At 40.9% G+C, this 24,134-nt stretch overlaps 3 protein-coding genes and 1 non-coding gene across 7 annotated transcripts; 3 read left to right on the forward strand and 1 right to left on the reverse strand.

The window, feature by feature from the left end:
- The first annotated feature begins 908 nt into the window (after window positions 1-908).
- On the forward strand, window positions 909-13,069 carry dgcr8 (DGCR8 microprocessor complex subunit). Its single transcript, XM_075468353.1, has 14 exons — window positions 909-1,031; window positions 1,356-2,311; window positions 3,245-3,407; window positions 6,262-6,404; window positions 6,967-7,297; window positions 7,401-7,598; window positions 7,744-7,845; window positions 8,324-8,422; window positions 8,887-8,969; window positions 9,112-9,212; window positions 9,440-9,546; window positions 9,779-9,906; window positions 10,966-11,079; window positions 11,186-13,069. Exons 2-14 carry the CDS (start codon window positions 1,628-1,630, stop codon window positions 11,267-11,269), a joined length of 2,337 nt encoding a protein of 778 aa, XP_075324468.1. The 5' UTR covers window positions 909-1,031; window positions 1,356-1,627; the 3' UTR covers window positions 11,270-13,069.
- Window positions 13,070-13,090: 21 nt separating this feature from the next.
- trmt2a (tRNA methyltransferase 2A) lies at window positions 13,091-16,973 on the reverse strand. Of its 3 annotated transcripts, none has more exons than XM_075468354.1 (12): window positions 16,901-16,973; window positions 15,922-16,543; window positions 15,739-15,847; window positions 15,440-15,621; window positions 15,128-15,242; window positions 14,907-15,022; window positions 14,700-14,811; window positions 14,318-14,440; window positions 14,113-14,188; window positions 13,846-13,962; window positions 13,668-13,764; window positions 13,091-13,527 (listed from the first exon to the last, which is right to left on the reverse strand). In XM_075468354.1, the coding sequence occupies exons 2-12, from the start codon at window positions 16,530-16,532 to the stop codon at window positions 13,377-13,379; spliced, it is 1,809 nt and encodes a 602-aa protein (XP_075324469.1). In that variant the 5' UTR covers window positions 16,533-16,543; window positions 16,901-16,973; the 3' UTR covers window positions 13,091-13,376. The 3 variants fall into 3 exon arrangements, with proteins under 3 accessions (XP_075324469.1, XP_075324471.1, XP_075324472.1); XM_075468356.1 differs by having other exon boundaries at window positions 16,896-16,973; XM_075468357.1 differs by having other exon boundaries at window positions 16,823-16,903.
- A 1,308-nt stretch (window positions 16,974-18,281) lies between these two features.
- On the forward strand, window positions 18,282-24,070 carry ranbp1 (RAN binding protein 1). Of its 2 annotated transcripts, XM_075468359.1 has the most exons (7): window positions 18,282-18,412; window positions 19,878-20,011; window positions 20,293-20,450; window positions 22,041-22,169; window positions 22,255-22,320; window positions 22,874-23,053; window positions 23,154-24,070. In XM_075468359.1, the coding sequence occupies exons 1-6, from the start codon at window positions 18,398-18,400 to the stop codon at window positions 23,020-23,022; spliced, it is 651 nt and encodes a 216-aa protein (XP_075324474.1). In that variant the 5' UTR covers window positions 18,282-18,397; the 3' UTR covers window positions 23,023-23,053; window positions 23,154-24,070. The 2 variants fall into 2 exon arrangements, with proteins under 2 accessions (XP_075324474.1, XP_075324473.1); XM_075468358.1 differs by having other exon boundaries at window positions 22,874-24,070.
- On the forward strand, window positions 22,584-22,711 carry LOC142383062 (small nucleolar RNA SNORA77). The gene has a single exon (XR_012769992.1). It is a non-coding gene; the product is annotated as a small nucleolar RNA SNORA77 (small nucleolar RNA).
- Window positions 24,071-24,134: the final 64 nt, after the last annotated feature.

The following is a 24,134-nucleotide window of genomic DNA, read 5'->3' on the forward strand; positions in this document are numbered from 1 at the left end:
TCTGCAATAAATCTCTGGGAATAATGCATTTTACAGCTACTTGGCAAGTTAAAAACAATTTACACAAACACATTTAGATGATCAAATAACTGACCTACGTATATTTTGCGTGGTTAAATGGGTGTTTTTGCTACAGAAGAAATGTGCACATGAAAACACAGTTCTTATTCAGTGGCTTACAAACTCAAGGCTGTTATTCCTGTGAGTACATTGATTTGTGTTGTGGGAGCAGGAGGATGCTCCCATTTGACTTGCAGGTGTTGTTCCTACATAATGGGAAAATATATTCATTGATGTTAACTACATCCGTGTTTTAGCTACTGTTACCATTTAAATACGTGATTTCAGCATGTTAAAACTCACATACCGCGATGTTTTCTTTTTCTTTAAACACTGAAAGAGTCACCAATAGTGCTGTAAAGTCTGTAATTTCATCGTTGACCTCCAACAATTTGTAAACAGTGACCCCAACTGGCCACTTGGAATATTGCGTCCTGTAGAAGATGCAAGTTTAAATCAGTTCATACTTTTAGACCACATTTGACAACTTGATGCAGTTCCGTTTACGTGTTGAAAGCCTTGCGTTAAAGGTTCGTGACAAAATCAGAAATCTGTCATATGAGCAACAAAAAAAAATATTCTAAAAAAGAGAAACATGATTCTTTTCTCTTAATTGCTATTTTGTAAACACTGGAGTGCGGTTCTGTCCTACACATGTCCCCGTCTATCATTTATAATTATACAGTAATATTGTATTTTGCTAATACGCTAAAAACGTAATGCTGCTCCATTGATTGGATGAGTTCTCACCAATAGATGCCGAGTATACCTGGCAAGGCGTGGTGATTGGTCCGCTGATCCATCAATCATCTAAACGCCGGCGCTAGAAGGCGGAGCATCTTATGACTCGCCGCTGCGCTTCTCCTCAAGATGGTGGGACTGCCATTGAGACCGTATGGCAGCACGTCGAGAACAAGATAATTTAGGAAGCTGGTTAGGTTCCCACGAGGAGACACGTGTTGTATTTATCAGTGAGTACGTCCATGATCCAACAGTGAGCTGTTTTGTTGTTACATGACCTTTACTGCATTCATGACTTGTTACTTGTTAGCACATTAGCATTGAAGCTAGCGTTATCAGAGGCCCACTGTGCATCCGTGGATTGAATAGATGATCGTTCTCCATTTTACACGGCGATGATTGTGCGTTTTGTTTGGAGGTCTATTAACGTTTATTATCATTTCAACTTAAAATACCTATTGCTCCATGATAGCATTGTCACTAGCACCGTTTTTGTAAGAGTTAAATAGTTGAATGGTTTGGCATCTGTCCTCACTGGTCCTTTTTTTCCCTAGCTCCCAGAAGATCGCAGTGGAGGATGATCAGTGGCTCTATTCCATAAGCTGAATGCATTGTGATTTCCAATAATTGAGACAGTGATTCTGAAAGCTGTCTACATTAATGAAAAGAGCAATGTAGTCAGCTTAGCATATTCACCTCTGGTACGTGGTCAATACAGTGATGAGCTTCTGCATGTATTCTGAGTTGAGATATTTTTAAGTAGGAAATCAAAAGATTTTAACGTTATTCTCAGTTTATATAGGTTTTAGCTTTTAGATAAGAGAAAATGGAGATAGATGATGTTCTACCCCCTCTCCCCTTGGAGCCACCTGATGATTTTGGCCTAGACCAGGAAAGAGCACCTCCACCACCTCCCCTGCAAACGTCCAGTGACGCAGAGGTAATGGACGTTAGCTCTGGTGGTGATGGATACACATACACCCCAGGGGACGGGGAAGACGAGACACAGCAACACATCAGCTCACTAACTTTTTGTAGCCAACTTTCAGATGAGCCCAATTCCAACCCACCTTGCCCCAGAACAGCCCGCCACGCTCCCCCGGTCACCAAGTTTCTGCCAGACCTCAAGCTGCTCAGAGATGTTAAGATCAGTGTGAGCTTCATGGAAAGCAGCTGCAGTAGCAAGGACAGGAAGGTTTTGTACACAGGTGAGGGACAGGAGGCAGTAAGTGATGATGGTGTAGGCAGTATAAATGGTGAACTGCATGACATAACAAGTATGCAACAGGTAGCTGAAGGTAGCTCTGGAGAAGGAGACACAACAGGCGGGAAGTCAGAGGAAACTGTGGTAGACCTGGAAAATAAGGTAGAGTTTGCCGTCCTGGATGAGTTGGATGAATTCTACGAGAACTTCTTGGATCAGGATGATGGAGAGCACAGCGGCTTTAAATCTGAAGTCATTGTTCAGCAGGAGCAAGCGGATGACGAGGCTGTGACTTACTCCTATGAGGTACGCATGTTCTTACATCTGCAGCATCCCTTGACATCATCAGCTACACATCCAGATGTTTTTTTAAACCAGAATTTCAAGGCTAATGCAGCCCCCCCACTGTAGCTCTAACCAAACGGTGCAGTATGGTGCTTCCTTGTTATTTCAATGGGAGCTCTGTGTGCAGTTATAAACAAAATAATGCTCTCCCCCTGGAATTTTTCTTTCTTTTTCCTTTTATTTTTGTGCTGCTGTAGGTGGAAAAGCTGATTAACAGAAGCCAAGATTGCAGCTTGTGGCTGTGCTAGTTCCAAATGTTACATAAAAAACAGTAGCAGTAGTGGGTAAAACTGGGTGGTTTCTGCACTTATTCTGATGCTCAAACCAGGTTGACATGAATCGAAGTGGGGAGGATGAAATACAGTTAAGACACATTAATAGGTTGTGAGAAAAAAGTAGCCAATGAAACTGCTTCTAATTAGATTTTCAATTTGATGTTTGATTACTTGAAACTTTTCTGAATCAGCTGCCCCTGAATAGTAAAGCCAGGTTCAATTGTTCCTTTAAGAAGCAGAAATGTAAATGTTTTTGCTTATTATATATTTTTTTGTCACTGAAAATGAGAAGTGTGAAGCTGGAAGAGGTTAGTGCCATTTTCAATTTCTCTCAATTATGCAGTTTCCTTTCAAAGGAAAGTATTTATTCAGAGAGTCAAAGTTGCATAAAAATGTCCTTTAGTATGTAGTAGTAGCACTTCTGTCATTCATTATTATTTTTTTTTAATGCCTCTGAGAGGAAGTGACAATTTATCCTATAATTACAGTGTTTCCTGTGCTACTTGCTAATTTTATGGTATCACAATAGTTCAAATTGCCTCTCAGAGGAAGCATTCAAAACTCCATTTAAACCACCCACCCATCACTCTGTGCTGGTGTTAACAATTGACTCTTCCAGGAGGAGTTTGACAATGATGTTGACGCTCTGCTGGAGGAGGGCATGCCGGTCCCAAAGAAGATGCGTCCCGCAGAGGACAAATATGGCGGGGACAGTGATCATCAGTCAGATGGTGAAGGAGGTGTTCAGCCCATGATGACCAAAATTAAGACTGTCCTTAAGAGTGAGTGCTGAATATGTAGGTCTTCTTTTTTTAGGGCAGGGTGCTGTCATAGAGAGAACAGTTACTTTGGGCAAGAATATAACCTGGATCAACAAGTGTGGCCCCTGCCGCAGATGCCCTGCTTTCCATATATCGAACAGTAACTGAACGTCCGTGTCATTTCTGAACGAGGGCACTGGTATTTTTCAGTAACATTTACAAATGCAAGTCTGACTAGTTTGGGCGTCTTTAAATTCCCGCATCACTTCTAGCACATCACAAGTTTGAACTGTACCGGTCACGCTTCAGTAAACATGCACACAATAGAAGTGGGTCACTTTGGATTCTGATTGGCTTGTTAAAGGAATCTGAATGACTGCATTATGAACTATATCAATAACCCCACGGTCCAATTTTCTTCCCTCGTGGATTTATCTTAAAAATTGAGATGCAGCTCTGATTTTTTTTTTTTTTTTTTTTTTTTTTTTTTTAAATTCTTCCTCCCCCACAACATCTGTGCCAAATGAACAAAAAAATATATTTATAAGCATTTCACCTGAAGATTCTGCTCTTTGTCTGACCACTTATCAGTTTTTTCATCTGTTCCCATTTACCACCCTTTAGTTTAAAGCAATTCAACATGTTATTTTATTGAAAAGTCCACTAAGTCCTAAAGGATTTACTTTTGAGTGGTGGAGTAGATTTTTGTGTTCGGTCATGTTTTTCTCAAATTGATAAGAAATTGCAGTGTTATTGTGGTGCAGGTAAAGCTATGCAAGTATAACACTGATTGTTCAACCAGCTTAAATGTATCAAAGTGATCATTTCAGCTGGTATGCTGTGTTGTTAGAAAACAGGACTGTGAAGACTTTAGTGGTATACCTCGGTTTATGTGCTGTCCAACTTTAAGTGTAGTGTGGCTTGTTCTATCACTTTAACAGGCATGTTGAAATGGAGCTGTGACTAACGTGACATGAATGACATTACTTTAGGGGCTTTAATACACTGACTCTGTCAAGACATTACGTTAGGGTCCGTACATCCAATATAAATGAGTTTTATGATGGCCATATGGACATATTCAGTGTGATTTGGTCTGTAAGATAAAAAAAAAATTAAAATGCCACTTGCAATCCATTTTATAACCTTACATCTTCCATAACGTTATTGCAGTACATTTATTTAACTGACACTTTTATCCAAAGTGATTTAAAAGTGAGGAACACATTGGAGGCAATGTGGCGTTCAGTGTCTTGCCCAAGCATACTTCAACATGTAGACTCCAGAAGATAGAAGTCCAACTAGTAACCTTCCTGTTAAAGAATGAGCACTCTACATCCTGAGTAGGGATGTCTCAATCAGGTTTTTTTTGCCTTCGAGTCATTTGATTTTGAGTATCTGCCGATACCGAGTCCTGATCCGATACTTCTACAGAACATTAAAAAGAATGAAGAACGGCGAAGAAACAGATCCAGGATGTCCCAGATTTTTTTTAATTTGTTTTATTTTATTCACTTATTTTATCATTTAACACTTATAAACAGAGCACTTCTGGGAGGTAGCTTGAACAAAAAAAGTAATCAAGAAATAAACAAATTATTCACATTGTAGTTTAGTGCAACAATGTCTAATATAAAAACAAGCAGCAGCTCAACTTGAAATACCTGGCAGGCATGTAAACAAATAAGCAAATAAGTGTCACAGTGTTATAAAGTAAGGCCAGTAATGTGCTTTTTGGAACTGCACTCCTAATTCTTACTCTCCTCCTCTGGCTTCACAGAAGGAAATGTACGTTTTTCTTGATGAAAACCAACATCTCTACCTTGTCAGGTTTCAGCCTGTTCCTGTTCTCATCAAGGATGTTAGCGATGTCCTTGCCACCTCTTGAAATCCCAAGTTTGCATATCTCACAGTTTGCAATCGCAACGTTTTTGTCATCCACTTTAAAATACCTCCACACCGCAGACATTCGCGCCCCCAGCTTCAAGCTGCTGCCGTGTTCTTCGTCGCTTTACGGCACGCAGCAAAGTGACGTCATGCCGCATGCGTTGTTTCTGTGTGGAGTTGAGACCATAGACATAAAAATTCGGGGAGTTATGATTATTGTAGTTGGGGATATACACCTTCCTCAGTCGAAATAAATGCAATGGGGAGGCATTGGAGACCCATCCAAGATGGCGGCCGCGCTGATACGTCCAATAGGCAGCGTCAGTCTGATGCGTCTACCTATATTATGTCTATGGTTGAGACGGTCTGACTCTGTACCACAACATTACAGTAAATACTAAGCTGTTATTTTTTTTCCCATTTGTTTTGAAATATTATAGTTCTGATTTAAAAATAAATAAATTTGAAAAAAATTGGAATAAATATACATATATAGATAGGCTACATATCCGATCCCTGATCAGGATGTAACGTCCGATTTCGATCAAGTCTGAAAGCACGTGATCGGATCGGAACATCCCTAATCCTGAGTGTCTGAGAAAGAAAACCTTTTGAATCTGAATTTTCATTTCCACACTTTGTTCAACTAAGTTAAACTTTGCAGATCGTTATTTATATCAGGCACCGTATGACTTTTGCAACTAATGAGAAGAACTAAAGTAGTCATCTTCACTCTATAAAATGCTTGTAAACTGCATATTGTTTGTTTAAAGTTGACTTAGAAGTGTTAATTGACAACTGACTTTCACTATCATAATTTCCGTATGATCTCAACTTCACCTTCTTCAGATTTAACACGCATTCTCAGCTGGAACCCCTAAACTCTAATTCATATATCCTAATACTAATCCTGAAGTAACACTTACCAGTAATGTTTCCCTATACTAAGAATGTAGAAATGATCCCATTTTTCACATTATTGTGCCAGGTCGGGGGCGTCCACCTACTGAGCCTCTACCTGATGGATGGATCATGACATTCCATAACTCAGGCATTCCAGTCTACCTGCACAGAGAGACCAGAGTGGTTACCTGGTCCAGACCCTACTTCCTCGGAACTGGCAGTATTAGGGTGAGGCGCAACAAGTTTCATGTCTGAACCTCGCCAGTGAATAGTTTTGATAACATTGCTGGGTGTCTTTCTGTGTCAGCTCTTTAAATGGAACAGTTGGTCACACATTTCGCTTTAGTTTGCAACTTGATGACTCGTGTAAGTGGATAACAGCAGTCATCTGCCTCAAAAACCACACGCTGTAGTCTGTATTTCTCATCTGTTGCTTTCTGATATGTTTTACATGCTTATATAACAATGTTGCACATAAATGGTGAATAGAGAAAAAAGTAGCTCAAACATTTTGTCTAAGTTGCTGTGGGATTACATTGGATATGTGCCTCCTGCCAAATGATATTGCACAGATGTAAAGGGCTCACTACTTGTGTGAAACTCTGCAGATATCGTCAAGTCTTTTGGTGAAAATAAAGTTCCACATGTTACAGAAAGTTTTGCTCTACAAATTTAGTTTGCAAAGGGAGGAGATTTATTTATTTATTTTTTTTAATGGTGGAATGTTTCCTGCATACAGGAATAGGGTCTACATGTTCTGTTTCAGTTCTTGGTGTTCCTTTTCATACAGAAACACGACCCACCAACCAGCAGCATCCCTTGCCTACACTACAAGAAAATTAAGGAACAGGAGGAAAAGGAGCTGAACGGGGAAATAACTTCTAAAGCAGAGGAGTCTCCTGTGAAGCTCGGTGAGGAGGACATGGATGAAGGAAGAGCAGGCATGTCGGCTGAAGAAAAGGAGGGTGCCCCTGCTGCCAGCGTCGCTGAAGGTGGCCAAGATGGAGAGCGTACCACTGATAATGGCCCGCAGACTAAAGGGCCGCAGCACTTTGACATTGCTCAAGGAGCCTTAGGACAGGTCAAGGCCAAAGTGGAGGTGTGCAAGGACGAGTCCATAGGTGGGTGAGGGGCCCACCTGAGTTCACTGTCAGGTGTTCTTTAATCTGTCTTCCTATCCCTGCTATAAATCACTCCACTCAACTTCTCAAAACTTTCTTGCAGAACTTGAAGAATTTCGTCTGTACCTGGAAAAATGCTTTGACTTTGAACAAGTCACTGTCAAGAAGTTTCGCACCTGGGCTGAGCGAAGACAGTTCAATAGAGACATGAAGAGGAAGCAGGCAGAGTCGGAGAGACCTATCCTGCCTGCCAACCAAAAACTCATCACACTGTCAGTCCAAGATGCTCCGACCAAGAAAGGTGACCAAGAAAAAGGATCCATGCCAAGAATTTCAAACAATACACATCTAAATATTACATATGCATATGTAGTACTGCCATAATCCTAAACTTATTCTTTTAAAAGTATTGTCTATTGTGTAATTGAGTATTTCTATTTTAACAGAATTCGTCATCAATCCTAATGGAAAGTCTGAAGTTTGCATTTTGCATGAATATATGCAGCGTGTCCTGAAGGTTCGACCTGTTTACAACTTTTTTGATTGTGGTAAGTTCTTCCTTTCTGTCTGACTGTAATAGCAGCATTTCAAGTCAACCCATAACAGCACGTGCAGTGGGGGACCTCGTTCTCCTGGGGCAGTCCCGTTGTCTATTTTTTTAAGTCCATATGTTGGTCAGTCATTAATTTTGATTAATAATGAACTCTGTAGTGACTGGTTAGTGAGACAAACTGAGGTGTGCTGTTCTTTGCTGGGAGTGAGTGATGTTAGGCATGAAAACTGAGACACTTTATATGTTTTCATGTTTCTATAACAAAATAAATATTTAGGCCCAGCCTTTTTTTTTATTATTATTATTATTATTATTATTATTACAGATCCCCATTAGTCCTCACCGCAGTGAACACTATTCTTCCTGGCCTTGTTGTAAAGCTAACTTAAAATGTGTTAGTCCACACCAAATCAAGCTTATGAGTTTAAGCTTTGCAAGATAGTTGCATGTAACTGTATTTCTGTACCCCACAGAGAACTCGAGTGAACCCTTTGGAGCCTCAGTCATTATAGATGGAGTCACTTACGGCACAGGAACAGCGAGCAGTAAGAAGCTTGCCAAGAATAAAGCTGGTAATCCGTCTCATTTACTGTACTTTACAGTGCATTGTTCTGGGTGTTTGTCTCTGTGTAATATTCTGTCCTCTGAGCTGTGTATTAGCTCAGGAGTCCTGACATTGTGGGATTGAAAGTCTTCTAATAATTTAAAAAACATTTTTTGTCAGCTTGTCTTGGACCTGATGTACACTAATTAATCTGCTAACTCTGACACCGTGTTAGATGTGGATAGATGTGACGGGGTTGCACATATCTGATTTGAGGGAATGAATCGGCCAGATAAATGGCTGACAGATGCAAAATAACTTATTTTACCTCGTTAGTAAGATTCCCACAACGGTGGCATTTTCATACAGTGAGTTAAAGTTCCTACATGTTGTTTATGCCTAGTACATGCAGTAAGTACTTGTTCTGTTAGACTTGTCCATTGTTATGCGTTGCTAGTTCTTACCTCATTGATAATGTGTTGTGAACTGCAGCTCGAGCCACACTGGAAATCCTCATCCCTGACTTTGTGAAGCAGACCTCGGAGGAGAAACCCGTCGAGGGCGATGAACTGGAGGTGCGTTTGATTTTATGACACCACCTGGAGTCTTCTCTCATTTTAGTTATGGAATAGGTTTGTGCGAAAGCTGAAAGGATTCTCCCGAAGATGAATGCAGGTGACCCAACAGTTGTAACATTCACTTTACTCTTCTCCACAGTATTTTAATCATATCAATATAGAAGACTCAAGAGTATATGAGCTGACCAACAAAGCAGGCCTACTTTCGCCATATCAGATTCTTCATGAGTGCCTTAAAAGGTAAAGTAGATCAGTATTTGGTTTGTAAGATGTTATTTTCTCGAGGTCACTCTGTCCATGTGTATGGTAATTTGGCATGGCCCATCCTCATAAACAGTGCCAAAGGTGTTGGAGCTGCTGGTTGGCTACTTGTGACGTTGTCATCTTAATCAGCTGTTACTGCACAGGTGACCATGTGTTAGTTTTTGGATATTTATTTGAAAGCAAATATTTGCTTTTCGTTGCAGAAACCATGGGATGGGGGACACCAGCATTAAATTTGAGGTGATCCCAGGGAAAAACCAGAAGAGTGAATATGTGATGACTTGTGGGAAGCATACAGTGCGCGGCTGGTGTAAGTGGACCCAAATGCCAATTCTTATGTTCCCACAGTGCGAGAGCCCTGTGTGGAACGTCATAGCAATACAACCTGACAAGTTACATGAAGGGTTTCTGAGTAAACTGGATGCTGTCACTCTGTTTTGTTGCACTTTCTTCCCACTAGTTGTAACGCTAACTGCTTTGTTCACTGACATGAAGCTGTCGGTGACAGGTTTTGTGCATTTGTCATTCATCTTTGTCACTAGGTAAGAACAAGAGGGTTGGCAAACAGCTAGCATCTCAGAAGATCTTGCAGATGCTTCACCCCCATGTTAAAAACTGGGGCTCACTGCTGCGCATGTATGGCAGAGAGAGTAATAAGATGGTCAAAAAGGTGAGTGCCCTCAGCAACACCAGCTGCATTACGTCTGTTGTCTTGAAGTGGAAAAAGCTGGTTTAATTTTTCTGTTTTGTTTTAATCTTTTTTTTTTTTTTTTTTTTTTTTTTCAGGCTCAGATTAGTTGTATTTAACATACAAATGCTTTAACTTTTTACATTTTAGTATAAGTGGTGATAGTGGTGTTAATTCAAGTTGGCCCCTCCATTTGTCCCATAGCTCACAAACCATAGGGTTATGTTGCAGTCAGCACACAGTTTACATTTACAGTTGAGTTGAGCCACAGTTGGACCTGACCGTTTAACTGTCCGCGTCCCGCTATACATGCATGGCAGGGTAATCAAGTTGTTGCCCCAGTTATGACCAACTATAGTTGGCTATATCACCGCTTTCAGCTTATCAGTATGGGACTTCTTCCAGTTGAGTTATTCCAGACCAAAAGAACAGACTGATTTAGCTGGCAGCAAATCGGCACCACATTGAATAGTGAGTAGGTCAGCTTTACGAGTCTCGTAAGTGCTGTACGCTTTGCTGTTTTTTACAAAAAGATTCACGTTCATTTCTTGTAATTACTGTAATTGTTGTTTTCGGTTCATTTTGCACACCAGCATCTGCTGTTATTTCCAGGTCAAGGCCCAGGACGGGAACTGTAGAGCACACACAACAGTGCCTAGACTAGTTTCAGTCGAGTTAAATCTAATATTTGCTGTAGCAAATCAATTCCCAATCGCATTATGCGGTTATGAGTTATATGGGAGGCTTTCAGAGCTTTGATTTTGGTCAGATTTACTTTAAAAGTCTGGTTTTCTTCTGATTAACAATTTAAGTTTCATGTAAACGTGCCGAGGGCTTAAGCCCAATTCTTTTCCTTATTTAGCACTTCAAACGCATAACTGTTTAGTCTTCATAGTTCCTGCCTCTGAAGTTCCCATGAAAGTTACAGCATTAACATTTGTTCATCAGCTGCTTGGTCTGATGCCATGTTGGTAGGTGTGTCACATGCCCAATGTGTGTTCTTTTGTACACGCACAAGATAAACAAAATTATCTTTTTCAGGAGAATTCAGACAAGAGTGTGATTGAGCTCCAGCAGTATGCCAAAAAGAACAAGCCAAATCTTCATATCTTGAACAAACTGCAAGAAGAAATGAAGAAACTGGCAACTCAGAGGGTAAGAACTCCTTTTGCCATCAGTCCCTAACTGGCAAATTTTCCTATTCTAGAGAAAAATTGAGCTGCCTCTCTAAACACATTCATATTCTTGATTTCTGTATCAGGAGGAAACAAGGAAAAAACCCAAGATGACCATAATGGAGTCAGCCCAGCCAGGGAGCGAGCCGCTCTGCACTGTTGACGTTTAAGTCTCAGAATCACTGACGAACCGCAGCACTGAAAGCCAGTCACTGTCGAAACAACAGAGCACCCCCCATCGATAAATTAATGCAACACTAAGATCCAATGGCAGTATAGTAACGCAGCGATAAGGACGGTAGAGCTGCTTGTTTCTTTGAGTTGCGCTTTATCGGTTGAGCAAGTAGGTGTAAGGGTAGGACTTAACGCACTTCCGGAACCCAGAGACAATACGTTCTACCTCTATAGATGCATCCTTGCCATGGCACCTAAACAAAAATCCACCAGGATCCAGAGAAATGAACAGGGCTTGATAGAATACGAACCACATCAGAATGAAAATGCATGCTTCCTCAACCACAAAAACCATGGCACACGTTGGTTTTTCTTTTTGAAGTGTTGTTTTCCACAGTCGCAATCTTTTAGTACCAGCACTTATTAGTTTGTGCTTGAAGTATTTGAAAGGGACTACTATTACTTATATTTATGCCATTCGTTTAATTTGGAAACAGAATTCTTTGTTCATTTGGTATTTTAGTGGTAGTTGTTCTGAATATTTTGGATGATAAATACAAATGTACTTTTTTTTTTTTTTTTTGCCTCAGAATGGCACATTGCTGTCTTGGTTTGCATGACAAAAACATGCGTTGTGAAAATATCTCTATTCAGAACTATTGTTATGCACTCACGTCCTGTCGGATATTTTTGTCGAGCAACGATGCTGGTGGTACAGAAATAACTGCTTGTGGGATATTTGGGTGGATTTTTTGTATGGGGGGTGGGGGGGGTTAGATGTCATAGCCTTTTTTTTTTGTTTTTGTTTGTTTTAGGGTTATTTTATTTTCCCTTGATGGCTCAAGAAGCTGATGTCCTCTCCATGCCGACACTGCTGTAAACCCCAGTATAGAGTCAGAGTACTGTAATATGTTCAAGAAACATTTTGTTACCGTTTTTAGTTTCCACTTACTTTCTAAGCTATACTAACACCATGCGCACCAACTGCTTAGCAAATTGCGGTTGCTTTTCGTCGTAGGTGCCCTTTCAAAGAAATAAATGAAGTTGGCTACATGTTGCCTTAGTTAATCCATTTCATGAAAGGCTCAATCTGTAATACATTGGACCTAAATGAAGAAAAGAAAAAACACCCTTCAGCAGGAAGTGGAAAGACCAAGCCCTATTTACTTTATAAAGCATATATTGTCTAGGCAACTCTTGTTTTTAATGACGGCCTGCAAGATGTTACACATAGAGAAATAGGCTTACAGCATGTGCAGATTTTTAAGACTCGTCTTAATGGATTGTGTATTTTGTGTATGTTTGCCACCATCATGACAGTTGACCTGACTGTCTGACCACATGTAGAAAACACTTTACAAAATGCAGCCTTGTAAAAGCTGATGAAACCATGTATACCAAAGCTTACATACAGTCTTATGCATTTTCTAGAATTCATAATGTTGCTGCAAGCTGTCGAGTAGAACCAGAACTGGGTCTAGAACACGAGAAAAGGCACAAAAACAGAAACTAATGTGCGTTCTTTCACATATTTGGCCTGTACTTTTATACAAATCATCTAAGGAAACATCAGTTTAAACAAGGCTTTTGTGACAGTGTAGATTGCTTTAAGAATGTGCTTTCCGCTCTGTACATGTCTTGTTTCGCCACGTTTGTGCTGGTGTGAGAGGAAAAATATTATTTTCGTGTTGTACCAATGAATTGTTTGAAATGTTGCTGCGTAGAAATGTATTGCAACCTGAGCTCTACGACTTCAGTGCTATTTGTTATGCAAAATAAAATGTCTTGACTAATGACTGCTTTGCTTTATTCAGTCACAGAATAGTGAAACTGTTATTTTGATTAAAGCTCTTTATTCTGTTACAACAGACTTGGAAATGAAGTTATTAAACTAAAACAAGAAGACCTGCAAAAGGGACAAGTGAATTTATGAGGACTTATTAACTGACCTTTTTATACACAACCTTGCAGAAGGAAAACAAAAAAAGGATCGGTTTTCAAAGGCTCCTGAAGTACCGAGTATCATACATGACAAAGAGCCTGTGCTACCTACAATGTTATACACGCCCTGTCTCAGATGGACCTATTTGTTGCTGGGCATCATCAGGTCTGCTGCTGCTGGGAATCGTAGTCCACTCTCTCCAGCAGCAGAAGCATTTCAACATGCATCGTCTGAGGGAACAGATCCACAGCCAAGGCTCGCACCGGGCGGAATGGGGCTCCATGGACTCTGTTGGATGGAGCTCTACACAGACTGCAAACAAACAAAATGTTTCACCATGAATGGGGTGGGGGGACAAAAAAAAGACATGTTTGCTAATATGACAGAGTTATTTCTTTTTTCTGTAGTAGCATCAAATACAGCTACAAGAGTACCAAACGAAGGATTCTCACTCTATGAAGTTGGTCATGGCTGCCTTGGCATTACACGCCACATAAACAAGCCTCTTAAGATGCTCCGCTCTCCTGATGGCAAGGATCACCTTGGAGTCTGTTTTAATAGAGAAAGTGGCTTTTAACACAACCAGTCTGAAAAAAGGAAGCGCATTTCGTGTTCTAGCCATGTACTCACGTAGGCCTGCTCTCGGTGGATCCACGATGGCGGTTACGTTGGGTGACACGAGCGCATTGAGGATGTTGGGGAACACGTCTTCAGCTTTTCCACAGTGAAACTCAACATTACTTAAACCTGTGCAATTAAACAAAGACCAAGCAGTTACAGTTCACCCCCTCTGTACCATGTTGACGTGGTATTAAAGTTGTATAATAATGGCTTTTATGTCCTCCACATGTGTAGAATGTGTGAAGTGCAGCTATGTGATGTTATCTGGCATCCTACCGTTAAGCTTTGCGTTAACTTTGGCATCCTCTATGGCTTCCTGGCACAGTTCAATCCCAATCACCTTTTTTACTCGCTAAACACGAGTTAAAGACAAAGTCACAATCAACAACTGCGAGAAACTTTAATATGTAAACTTGTGTTGAATAGGATCCTGCCTGCATGTCTAATTTGATCGTGGCCACATTAAAACATCAAACATTACTTTAGCCAGCGAGATGCCGATGGTTCCTGTCCCACAGCACACATCCAGCACCGTGCTGTCCTGATCCAGCTGGGCCCATTCCCCAACAGCGGAGTACAGCACCTCTGCAGCGCCTGTATTCACCTGGCAGACATCACAATTGGTGTGGAGAGCGTTGAGTGTATGGAAGCTCAACTTCTTTCTTAAGAGCTAGAAAACAACTACCACGATCTGAATCATTTTCTGCACCAGAGTGTCTTTAAATGCAACACACAACTGCCACATGAGTCATTAACAATATCCACAACAGATCCAGCGGACATGCTCACTAGTTGGTATGGAATTAGTTTCTTGTGTGCTGTTGTTTGAATCTTAGTTACATCCAGCTACTCCTCTTGCTTACCTGAAAAAAGGAGTGAGGAGATATCCTGAACTTCAGACCGAGAAGTTCCTCATGAATGCAGCTCTCTCCAGCCACCAGCTCACAGGGCAGATCCTCTGGGCTCGGAGATGTCCTTCATGGTTAAAAACACAAGTTTGATTCCATTATCAGATTATCCTTATGACCATCACTCTTTAAATTCTGAGCATGATGCTAATGCTTATTCACCTCTGACCCTCTCTGACAAAGTAAAGAGCGGTCACGCCGCTCTCTTTCCCCTCTCCTTCTGTGAAGTACTTCCTCATGGAGCTTTTTAGAGCGTCGAGCTCCTCTTCTTCAAGTTTCTAAGAGCCATCATCAACAGGCAAAGGACATCAAAAGGTAAAAATAAAATCTAACCACGTGGGATACTATTCCATGAGATGTAGTTAACCTTCATGTCTCATCACCTGTGGGTTGAAGAAAACCATAGCCATGGCTTGTTTGGTCCTTGTAGTGCGTACGGTCAGCTGCTTCCAGTGGCCCTCATATGTCTCAGGACTGTACACTGAGTACTGTGTTGTTCTGTTTGGAGATAGATGGTGAGAATGAGCTGAAAGAAATGACAATTGTAGTTTTCTGGGTTGACACATCCCCTGAAATCCCTGAATTCCACCTGGAAGGGAAATCCCAGCACTAACAAAATAACTCTTGGAAATTGATGCAATGAAAGACACCCCTAAAGAAATGCTTTGCTGTCGATTATCATGACCACGTGATACCTGATGAACTTCTGAAATTCGCCGACTACCCTCTTGGCTTCGGTCGAGACGTGGCAAGTCTCTGCAGGCCCCACCACAGCGCAGGAACCTCCTTTATATTTTCCCAAGCGGAAACCGATGGTCTTGTCCTCACCGTCGGCACCCACTGAGATGAGGAACTCACACTTGTTTCTGTACTCCGTCTGCAGTGATCCAGCAACAGTGTCAGAGGGATTAGACTCCAAAGCATTTGCCAATCTCCCTCTAGAGATAAATTAGGTGATGGACTGACATACTCATAAAAGGGTAAAGATAAAAACCTGTGAGGGAGACGGCCGAATAGCTTCCAGAGGGCAGCACATTTTGTTGAATTTCCCTTTCTGTGCAAACAGCCACGGCAGCATTGCTTTGTTAGTGCTGCCAATCTCTCTGAAAGTAAACATTATGGTCAAACTGTGGGAATAAAACTGGATGTGAACACAAAAGTCTGGGTCACCACCTACTTCGCCAGTCTCTGCAGAACTCCCACCACCTCCTGCTCCTTCTTCCTCAGCTGCTCCTCATAAGGCACATTCCACAGAGGAGTCACCACGTTGGCAATCTGGACGCTGAGCGGCTCCTCCTCATCCTCCCCCTCTGTTCGCTTGGATGCTGGCTCACCTGCTGCACCCTCCCCCTCGCCCTGCTTCCTCTTCCTCAGGATGGGGTCCGCTTTGGGCTTGGCCAGCCTGACGCTCAGCACCTGGCCCTTCCACTGCATGCCGTGCACCATCTTCATGGCTTTGTCGCGCTCCTCCTCGTTCTTAAAAGTGACAAAAGCAAACGTCTGCTTGCCAAACAGCTTGATTTTGTGCGGGCTGAGGCCGTGCTTGGCCAGGAACTTCTTCAGGTCGTTGAAGCCGATGAATTTGGGCAGATTCCTGATCTCCACTTTGTAGATTTCAGAGGTGAAGAGGTCATTTTTGATGTAGCGGTACATGGCGGGGTCAGAGGCTGTGTCGCCTTCAGCTTGAACATCAGAGTTAACAACATCATTTTTGGAGTCTTGGTCGTCAGGTTTCCCTTCCTTCGAGGTTGTTGCATCAGCGGCTGGACTGCCACTAACATCTGCCATCACTCTGCTGGCTGTTAAATACAAATCAGTCAACTTGCAAAATTAAAAATTAAAAAAAAAAAAAAAAAAAAAAAAGGGGGGGGGGGGGACGACAATTCTGCCGTCTAAACAACGTTCTACATCGATGTATTAACTGGAAAGCTTTGGCTCTGAGTGTGATTAATGAAGACAGTATTCAATAACACGTAAAGTTTTGCATGTAACGGTGAAGACAAGAAAAGGATGTGGCTAAAACAGTTACATTTTGAAACTGTCATACGTAAACGCAATAGTTGATCTTAAGAACTTACACCTGGCAGTTCAGACTTTTCTAGATCAATGTCAAGAGCATCCACGTTCACTGAAAGTGTTTCCTTAACTTACCTTACCTTAAATCATCCAATAGAGATTCTATTTCTCACTAAACTTAGCAGGGCGCCGCCATATTGATTTGACCACGTGCAGAGTGAACTCTGAACTTCTTTAAAGTGGTAGTCGTCGTTTATTTGGAGGCTGAAGCGTCTTCAGCATTTTGTAATTTTATTTTTTTTTTCTTCTTCCTAGAAAGCCAGTGTACGGGTTAAGGAGCGGGTTTATCGGATGCTTATCCCAGTATTGTAATAGTCTAACGAGAAAGTTACAAAACGACACTAGAAAGAGACCCAAAAATAAATGAACACAGATGCAAAACGACCAAAATTAAGCCACAAAACTTCCAGAGAGACAAAGGTCAAAATATCGACAAAAAAAGGCACAAATAAACAAATAAGGACCAGAAAATATCATGAAAATGATGCAAAACACTAATCATCTTTGTGTGGTTTGTGGTTGTTTTGTGTCTTTTAGTCTGGATGTTTTATTCTAGTAGAACAACTGAAGGCTAAACCATGCATGGAAAAATCTTTAATTTATTTAGTATTGTATTGTATTTGTATGCAGTGCTAACAGTTTATAGATACAATAACTTCTTAAATTTTCTTATTTCTTCACATGGGGGAAGTGATTTTTAGTCAATTAAAACACACAGAATTTAAACATAAAACAATACCGAAATTATATCAAACTTACAACATATATTCATGAAAGCTCACATAAAGCTATGTAGGTAAAGAATTCTGTAAGACGGAGTATTCACACAGATTAAAAAGATACATGAAATACCATCGGAGGTCCACACTTTTTCTCTTCTTTTAAATGCAAAAAGTGAATAACTCAATCATTTTTTAAGTGTATTGTGTTTAACCCCAACTCTATGCATTTAGTAAAAATCTGCATTTCCACCTGGGCAAAGCTGGTGGCTGACATGTTCCTCAAGTGATTCACCATATGGTAGTTTAATTTATTTATTATTTATTTATTATATCTTTGTTTATGAACAACTGCTATAGAAACTGGGGCCACCATGCAGCCTGTATAATACCTGATCTTGAGGCAGTTGAAATCTGGTTGGCAACTTTATACTGATTATACTTTAATCAGCTAAATGTGTACTTACTAAAGGTGAAACCAAGTAACTGTGCGTATGCGCATTGTGTCCACAGAGTGGGATAATGACAATTTTTTTTTTTTTTTTGCATTAAATTTTGTTGCAATATTTAACATTCCAGCACACAACATCTCATCATTTATGCAAAAGCTTTTCATTTTTTTGCAATGAGTATCTATTTTATTCAAACAAACAGAAATGACATACTGCTGACTGATGTATAGACTGAATTCCTGAGAGGCGGTGCGCGCGCCATGACAGTGGGGGCGCGGGCATACTTTAGAGAATTCGGCGCGCGAAAGCTCTAGCAGGAAGTGAGGGTAGCTGAAGGGAAACGGCGGCCAGTTTGGGATTTGAATCACTAAAACTACTTCCATAATCTACAAACATCTACATTAATATGGCAGACCCAAAGGTGAGGCCATGTATTCTAGGTCGCTTAGAATATTCTTTTTGCTTTGAAATATGAATTTTGTCGCGGACATTGTGTTTTGTTTGTCAAATTTAGCCAAAAGTTTGGAAAGGAAGCTGCGAGACAAGAGATGCCGACAATGATGTGATTTGTGATGTTGGTGAACCATATTTGTGTGCCTTCGTTACTTTTAAACATGGCGAAAGATTAGGTGTGCTCTCTTGGACGGCTTGAAAGCTGTTGTGTGTCTTTTCTGAAATGAAATATTTTATTAACTAATGTTTACGAGCTCAGAGAAGGACTCTGAAGTGTGCAGCCAGTCAGCATGTTAGCATCCTTACTATGCTTGCCAGCACGAGCACAAAACGTTTACACGTTTCACTCATTTCGTCGCCAGTTATTTAAACGGGTTATTTATAATTGATATAACTGCTTCGTTCAATAAAACAAGGTTAGCTGGGTTCCTTGCCTTTGTCTACGTAGCACAACAGTTGCTAACATTAGTTGGCTAATGTTAGCTTTAAGGATGGGTCGCTGGAGCGAGTTATGGCTTCTTTTAATAGGACTGTTGGCAGTAACAGTGTTGTATTAGAGTGCCAGTTAGTCTTAAAATAATTTCACCAAAGCTAATATGTTATGTGTTAACTTGACTCTTTGTTGGCAACACGCTCATTGGTTCAAAAGCCCAACATTAGCTACTGACTAGCTTGCAAGAGAGGCCTGTTTAAATGGCTGGGTAACCATAAGTTGTCAGAAAAATAAAGTTGAACAAGTGTTTGCCCACAGTCGTAAAGTTAAAGCTAACAACGAAATTACCCAGGTTTAAGTAAGTTAACGACGCATTCAAATCAGTAAATCATTCATTTGAACACATCGGTATTGTTATAATGGCAGTAACAATAGCAGGTTATCCCACGGTGAATGAGATGCAGTTAACCCGTTATACCGCTAACTAGCAACCCTCGTAGCGAATTTTCCCATCTAAAGAAAGTGCGCCGCGTTTTCTCCTTGTCATATCCCTTACGTGATGCTGAGCAGTGCTCGCTTGTAACTTTGACTGTTTTCAAATTAGCACATCCTTTTACATGCATGGCCGTCGTTGTCCTCACACTTGATACAAAAATCACAAATTGTTTTGTTGCCTCAGGACTTTCATCAGTGGGAGAACATGCAAACTCAAATGACGTTAAAGATGCTTGGCTCAGCAGCTGACTTACAAAAGGCTTTGTCTGTTCCCTCTACAAAAGCTGTACTTAACCAATGAGCTCTCAAATCCCTCTGTTGATGCATTCACGGCCTGTTAGTTTCATTACTGAAATCACTTTGTTCAAGTGAATATTAGAAAAAATATCTCACACTGTCATACCACAGCCATAATTACTTTGTCTCCGTTGTCTCAGTGGGTGGTGGATGAGTTGAAAACTTTTCTTCTTCTTTGTGTTGACTCATCCACTTATTTTTCTTTTAGGACCAGGAAGAGCACGATACCACTACAGATACTGTAGAGGACCCAAATCATGATCCCCACTTTGAGCCCATCGTGTCCCTTCCCGAACAGGATGTCAAGACATTAGAAGAGGATGAGGAGGAGCTCTTTAAAATGTAAGTAGCTTAACTGTTGTAGATGCTTGTGTGTTTTTACTCACAGATTTTGCATCTAAATTTGTATTTTTGCTGGCAAAATCCAGATATTCATATTGAATGAGAATATGTTAGGTTTTTTTGGGCTGTACTATCTGTTGGCAGCACATTTTCTGTAGATTTGAAAACAAATACCTAGACTTTCCAAAAAAAAAAAAAAAAAAAAGGGAAACATAGGTGTATATATAGGTGTGTGTGTGTATGTATATATATATGAATGAAGTGAACTGCTGTTTTCACAGGCGGGCTAAACTCTATCGTTTTGCCTCTGAGAACGACCCACCGGAGTGGAAGGAGAGAGGAACTGGGGATGTCAAACTGCTGAAACATAAAGAGAAGGGCACGATCCGCCTCCTAATGAGGAGAGATCGTACATTGAAGATTTGTGCCAATCATCACAGTAAGTCACGCCGGCAAATATGATCCAACTAAAATTTCATTTTGTTGAACTAAATTACACGAAACAAATACATTTGTCAAACTGCGATATGTGTGTGCTGTGTCAACAAGGCATACAAAGCACATCAGGAATGACTGCAAGCTACTCACAATTTTTGAATCTGTCGTTTTTAAATGAGTGATTATATTGTTAAAGCTGCTGTCGGCAACTTTTTTTTTAGTCATATTAGCTTGAACTGTCATGGGATTCTGGAAGTAGAATATTAAATAGGCTGTTTAGGAAAAATCCCGAATTCTGTAGCTCCCTCTGAAGCCTGTAATCATGCTTGCAAAAATCGAGCGCTCCCGGCTGTTTTTAACCAATTACGTTAGGGTGGAGGAATCCTACCTGTCAATCACAGCTTGTGCACAAGCTGCTGAGCGTGAGTCTGCCCAAGCTTGTGTGCGCGCACACTGGTGTGAACTCACGTGCACAACCTCGTCCACAGAGGGGGAGGGGTTTGGGGCGATTTGGAGCTTGGTAGAGGTTGGGGGAGGGACCTGAAAGTTGTATCAGTTTGAATTTTCCGACTTTAAGGCCCTGTCACACTGTTGCGTATGAGAGAAGCATATGAGTTGCGTATGAAAATTATCACTCATACGCTGGTATACGCTGACATACGCCAGGGAAACGTTAGGCATAGGTTGTATACGTTTCAAGCATGCTGGCATACGTTGGCATACGCTGAGGCAGAAATAAATTTTTGAACATGCTCAAAACTTTTGTGCGTATGGTTAATACGCTAAGCATACGCTAGGCATACGCTGAATACGCTAGAGGTACGATATAGGTACGTTACTGATAGGTCGAGAACGCTGGACATAAATTGCCATATATTGGCATGAAGGTGTACCGTACAGCTAGCCTCCGCCCGTCTGCCGCCTCCATCTCCGCCAGACGGGCGGAGATGGAGGCGGCAACTGACATATCTGAGGCAACCGACGATTCACGGGAGCGGTCAGGAGGAGGAGTTGGGGATCTTGATCGCTCAGAAGCATGTAACTCATCAGCCGCAGGTGCATCAGGCATTTCAGCAGGTTTGGGTGAGAATGATTCTTGTGTTTTTTTGCCTTTTCCTCGGCCCAGGGCCCGGGCAAACGACGATTGCTTCTTGGGAGGCATGATCGAGATGAATGTCTCGAGATGTTGATAGCGCGTCGTCTACTGCAATAATGGAGCAATGTGGAAAGGCTGCTGATATAAGCGCGTTGAAACGTACGCTGGGCATGCGCAGTTCATATGCTACTCATACGCTAGTCATTCGCTAGTCATTCTTTATTTTCAAGGACTTTTCGTGCGTATGAAAATTATATTATTAATTTTCATACGCAACTCATACGCCACAGTGTGACAGGGCCTTTAGACTCGGAATTTTGAAAACCTGCCGACGGCAGCTTTAAATACTAGCAAAAACAGAGCACTTTGTAGAGGTTAGCATGGATAAGATGGAATTTAAAAAAGCAGAAACAGATGTACTAACCTCCTAACGTGTACATGTTTGTACATCCAGTCCTTGTGTGCCAACATATTTTACCCTTTTGTGAACTCCAGTTCTACCTATGATGGAGTTGAAGCCCAATGCTGGCAGTGACAGAGCGTGGGTGTGGAACACACTAGCAGATTATGCTGACGAATGCCCCAAACCAGAACTCTTGGCAATACGCTTTTTAAATGCAGAAAGTAAGTATTTGTACATCATATCCATTACACTCCAAGGTACCCAACCTGCTTGCTTTGGCTTACAAATGGTGCGCTCTGTCCACAGATGCTCAGAAGTTCAAGGTGAAGTTTGACGAATGCAAGGAGGAGGTCAGAAAACAGCAGGGCACAGGTACAAAATCTTTAATATTTTCCATACATAGTATGAGAAGTCCAAATAGATAAATGTTTTTGTACTGTAGTATTGTTCGCTCACCAAATAAACAGTGGTGACTTCTGCACAGGTTCACAAAGAGTTCAAATTAATTTTACACTGTAAAAGGCCAGTATCCATGATATTCAAGACCCTCGACTACCTACTTAGATTTGAGGGATTTGCCTTTTGAAATCAAACTATAGATGACGCTTACATGTAAGTGAGAGTTTCATGAGTTTGCAGACTCACTCTGTTCTTTGCTGTACACTCCAGCCTGGAACTTTTTCTGTCTGCTACATGAACATGCAGAATGTAAACGTTATACTTGCCTTTAAAAGGTTGGTGTCGTTCATTTTGCTACATCATTAGCTTTTTTCAGAAGTTATGATAATTTTGTCAGAGAAATGGGATGTTTTCAAGACACGGTGTTGAGTTGAAACCTAAAAATAAGAATTTATTCTCTGAAGAGCAACGAGTTGGAACATTTATAGCCTTTCAGTTAATGGCACGCTTCACTGTTTTGGCACAGGCAACACTGATAGTGCAAACAAGGTGGCTGAGAAGTTGGAGGAGCTCTCTGTTAAAGACAAGGCATCAGAGGGAAAGAAAGAAGAGGGAAAAAAGGAGCCCGAGAAGAAAGATGAAAAAAAGGAGGTGAAACCCGAGGAGAAGAATTGAAAACCAAGAACTTGCTTTGCTGATCTTCAATGTATGAGTTTTTCCTCCTTCTTTTTCTTTTTTTTTTTTCTACAATAGACTCTAAATGAACTGAATTTGGACACTCATTAGTTTTCTTTTTTTGCCTCAAGATCACAAGCCTTGATGCCACTGGGGAGAAAATATCAATGAAAAATATCTATGAAAAATACCCTTCCCACCACCATGGAATGCCATGCTTTTTGTCCTCGTCATCGACAGTTTCTTTTGACAAACTATGGAAAAGGCTTGTGATAGCGACAATTCCCACATTGGGTTTTTTTCTGTGTGTGTTATTCCGAAGCAGAGTTTGTAGGGGGAAACGATAATGTAGCCTGCTTTTTTTTTTTTTTTTTTTTTTTTTTTTTAGCAGCACAGGGTCAGGGACCAGGCATTTTTGATGTTCATTATACATAAATATGAAACCCCATGATGCAACTCGGTGGTCCTTCACACCCTGCTCACACTTCCACTGTTGGATAACAAGTCAGATGAAGATGTCACAGTGGATGCCTTGTATTAGTAGTTATTTCTTGGTTCCCTCTATAATCAGTGCAGTTAGTAGCTGAATATAAGAGGAATTGAATCCAGACAGTTTAGGGGTATCGATGACTGCTGCAGATTGTAATGTCCACCTGTTACTTACTGACAGATCAGATGCACTTAGCTAAGAATTTCTTATTTCCTTTTTATTTTGAATATTTGAAAGTCGTTAAGCCCGATGTAAACGGTTCATTGGTTTGGTGCAGCTCTTCTAGTTAAAGTTCCTCATGATGAGATAGTTTCTACTCTTCAATTCATAACATTCCTAGACTTCAAAGCATGTAGAGTATATGTAACAGAGTGTGCCCCATGATCTGTGTGCTCACCACCAACTCCCTTTTTCCACTAAATTCTTAACCTTGCCTCTTCAGTGCATCTAAGTGCCAGTGCATCTGTAAATACATGTATATGGATGAAATATCGCTCCTCATTTGCACTCAGATGATCTGAAATGTTTCCTCCAACCAATAAAAGCTGTTAAATACCATGTTTGAATTCATAAAAGAAATCACTTGTTTCCTGACAGAAGAGTCAAAAGCTAAAGACTGATA

The sequence above is a fragment of the Odontesthes bonariensis genome, chromosome 6, assembly GCF_027942865.1.
Source record: "Odontesthes bonariensis isolate fOdoBon6 chromosome 6, fOdoBon6.hap1, whole genome shotgun sequence".
In the NCBI taxonomy this organism is placed as follows: Eukaryota; Metazoa; Chordata; class Actinopteri; order Atheriniformes; family Atherinopsidae; genus Odontesthes; species Odontesthes bonariensis.